General features: G+C 57.7%; 1 protein-coding gene across 1 annotated transcript in view; it reads left to right on the top strand.

The window, feature by feature from the left end:
• LOC116356211 (ensconsin-like) overlaps positions 1–2,120 on the top strand; it is an 8,920-nt gene extending 6,800 nt beyond the window's left edge. The window contains exons 4-5 of the mRNA XM_031800667.1: positions 79–199; positions 1,741–2,120. Coding sequence (XP_031656527.1) covers positions 79–199; positions 1,741–1,921 — 302 coding nt within the window. The 3' untranslated portion in view covers positions 1,922–2,120. The remainder of the gene's footprint in view (positions 1–78; positions 200–1,740) is intronic.
• Positions 2,121–3,377: the final 1,257 nt, after the last annotated feature.

Genomic DNA, 3,377 nt, shown 5'->3' with positions numbered 1-3,377 from the left:
GTTGTCTTTCAAGGTGTGTGTCTGTGATTGGTTGTCGTTCAATGTGTGTGTCTGTGATTGGTTCTGTGTTTTCTCCAGCGTCTGTTCCCTCAGTGTCAGGGTCAGGGACCGAGCACAGTGACAGCAACGGCCATGGAGCCCCCAACCTTGACCCCAGCTCTAACCCCAGCACAGCACTGCTGCCCCCTGCTGACGAGAGGTAGGACTGCAGGGAGAGAAACAATCACTGTACATTAAAGCAACAATTACATTTTCTGAATGCTGTTGAGAAAGGACATTCGCTCTCTGCCCCCTCCCTCTCTCTGCCCCCTCCCTCTCTCTGCCCCCTCCCTCTCTCTGCCCCCTCCCTCTCTCTGCCCCTCCCTCTCTCTGCCCCTCCCTCTCTCTGCCCCTCCCTCTCTCTGCCCCCTCCCTCTCTCTGCCCCCTCCCTCTCTCTGCCCCCTCCCTCTCTCTCCCCCCTCCCTCTCTCTTCCCGCCCTCTCTCTGCCCCCTCCCTCTCTCTGCCCCCTCCCTCTCTCTGCCCTCCCTCTCTCTTCCCGCCCTCTCTCTGCCCCTCCCTCTCTCTTCCCGCCCTCTCTCTGCTCCCTCCCTCTCTCTGCCCCCTCCCTCTCTCTTCCCGCCCTCTCTCTCTTCCCTCCCTCTCTCTGCTCCCTCCCTCTCTCTGCCCCTCCCTCTCTCTTCCCGCCCTCTCTCTGCCCCCTCCCTCTCTCTTCCCGCCCTCTCTCTGCTCCCTCCCTCTCTCTGCCCCCTCCCTCTCTCTTCCCGCCCTCTCTCTCTTCCCTCCCTCTCTCTGCTCCCTCCCTCTCTCTTCCCGCCCTCTCTCTGCTCCCTCCCTCTCTCTGCCCCCTCCCTCTCTCTCTCTCCCCTCCCTCTCTCTCCTCCCTCCCTCTCTCTGCTCCCTCCCTCTCTCTGCCCCCGCCCCCTCTCTCTGCTCCCTCCCTCTCTCTTCCCGCCCTCTCTCTGCTCCCTCCCTCTCTCTGCCCCCTCCCTCTCTCTCTCTCCCCTCCCTCTCTCTCCTCCCTCCCTCTCTCTGCTCCCTCCCTCTCTCTCCTCCCTCCCTCTCTCTTCCCGCCCTCTCTCTGCTCCCTCCCTCTCTCTGCCCCCTCCCTCTCTCTCTCTCTTCTCCCTCCCTCTCTCTCCTCCCTCCTCTGCTCCCTCCCTCTCTCTTCCCGCCCTCTCTCTGCTCCCTCCCTCTCTCTGCCCCCTCCCTCTCTCTGCTCCCTCCCTCTCTCTGCCCCCTCCCTCTCTCTTCCCGCCCTCTCTCTGCTCCCTCCCTCTCTCTGCCCCCTCCCTCTCTCTCTCTCCCCTCCCTCTCTCTCCTCCTCCCTCTCTCTGCTCCCTCCCTCTCTCTGCCCCCGCCCCCTCTCTCTCCTCCCTCCCTCTCTCTACTCCCTCCCTCTCTCTGCCCCCGCCCCCTCTCTCTCTCCCCTCCCTCTCTCTCCTCCCTCCCTCTCTCTGCCCCTCCCTCTCTCTGCTCCCTCCCTCTCTCTGCTCCCTCCCTCTCTCTGCTCCCTCCCTCTCTCTGCCCCCTCCCTCTCTCTGCTCCCTCCCTCTCTCTGCTCCCTCCCTCTCTCTGCCCCCTCCCTCTCTCTCCTCCCTCCCTCTCTCTGCTCCCTCCCTCTCTCTGCTCCCTCCCTCTCTCCCCCCTCCCTCTCTCCTCCCTCCCTCTCTCTGCTCCCTCCCTCTCTCTGCCCCCTCCCTCTCTCTCTCTCCCTCCCCCCGTCTCTCTGAGAGAACAGGTTGTTTGAAGAGGTGATAGTTCTCCCTGCAGACTCCAGACTTCCTCCTCCTGGTGAAGAAGAGGAGGAAGAAGAGCAGCTTGTCCCTATCATTGCGTTCCAGGAGAACGGTATCGTCATGCCTCTGATTGGAGGAGTGGTCGACACCCCGATACAACACACAGCTGGTCATTCGTCATGATCTTCCTCAACCTTCAGTGTGTTTATATCAGATTTACATTATTATTCAACCATTTCCTTCATTTAATTAGTATTTAACCTCTATTTAAAACTGGTATTTTACCTTTCTTTAACCAGGCAAGTCAGTTGAGAACTAATTCTTATTTTCAATGACAGCCTAGGAACAGTGGGTTAACTGCCTTGTTCAGGGGCAGAACGACAGATTTGTACCTTGTCAGCGCGGGGATTCAATCTAGCAACCTTCCGGTTACATGTCCAACGCTCTAAACCACTAGGCTACCTGCTTCCTCTAACCACTAGGCTACCTGTCTCCTCTAACCACTAGGCTACCTGCTTCCTCTAACCAATAGGCTACCTGTCTCCTCTAACCACTAGTATACCTGCCTCCTCTAACCACTAGGCTACCTGCCTCCTCTAACCACTAGGCTACCTGCCTCCTCTAACCGCTAGGCTACCTGCCTCCTCTAACCACTAGGCTACCTGCCTCCTCTAACCACTAGGCTACCTGTCTCCTCTAACCACTAGGCTACCTGCCTCCTCTAACCACAAGGCTACCTGCCTCCTCTAACCACTAGGCTCTACCTGCCTCCTCTAACCACTAGGATACCTGTCTCCTCTAACCACTAGGCTACCTGCCTCCTCTAACCACTAGGCTACCTGTCTCCTCTAACCACTAGGCTACCTGTCTCCTCTAACCACTAGGATACCTGCCTCCTCTAACCACTAGGCTACCTGCCTCCTCTAACCACTAGGCTACCTGCCTCCTCTAACCACTAGGCTACCTGTCTCCTCTAACCACTAGGCTACCTGTCTCCTCTAACCACTAGGCTACCTGCCTCCTCTAACCACTAGGCTACCTGCCTCCTCTAACCACTAGGCTACCTGCCTCCTCTAACCACTAGGCTACCTGCCTCCTCTAACCACTAGGCTACCTGCCTCCTCTAACCACTAGGCTTACCTGCCTCCTCTAACCACTAGGCTACCTGCCTCCTCTAACCACTAGGCTACCTGCCTCCTCTAACCACTAGGCTACTTGTCTCCTCTAACCACTAGGATACCTGCCTCCTCTAACCACTAGGCTACCTGCCTCCTCTAACCACTAGGCTCGACCTGCCTCCTCTAAACACTAGGATACCTGTCTCCTCTAACCACTAGGCTACCTGCCTCCTCTAACCACTAGGCTACCTGCCTCCTCTAACCACTAGGATACCTGCCTCCTCTAACCACTAGGCTACCTGCCTCCTCTAACCACTAGGCTACCTGCCTCCTCTAACCACTAGGCTCTACCTGCCTCCTCTAAACACTAGGATACCTGTCTCCTCTAACCACTAGGTTACCTGCCTCCTATAACCACTAGGCTACCTGCCTCCTCTAACCACTAGGCTCTACCTGTCTCCTCTAACCACTAGGATACCTGTCTCCTCTAACCACTAGGCTACCTGCCTCCTCTAACCACA

The sequence above is a fragment of the Oncorhynchus kisutch genome, linkage group LG21 (assembly GCF_002021735.2).
Source record: "Oncorhynchus kisutch isolate 150728-3 linkage group LG21, Okis_V2, whole genome shotgun sequence".
Lineage (NCBI taxonomy): Eukaryota > Metazoa > Chordata > Actinopteri > Salmoniformes > Salmonidae > Oncorhynchus > Oncorhynchus kisutch.
This window is presented reverse-complemented; position numbering and strand designations above follow the sequence as displayed.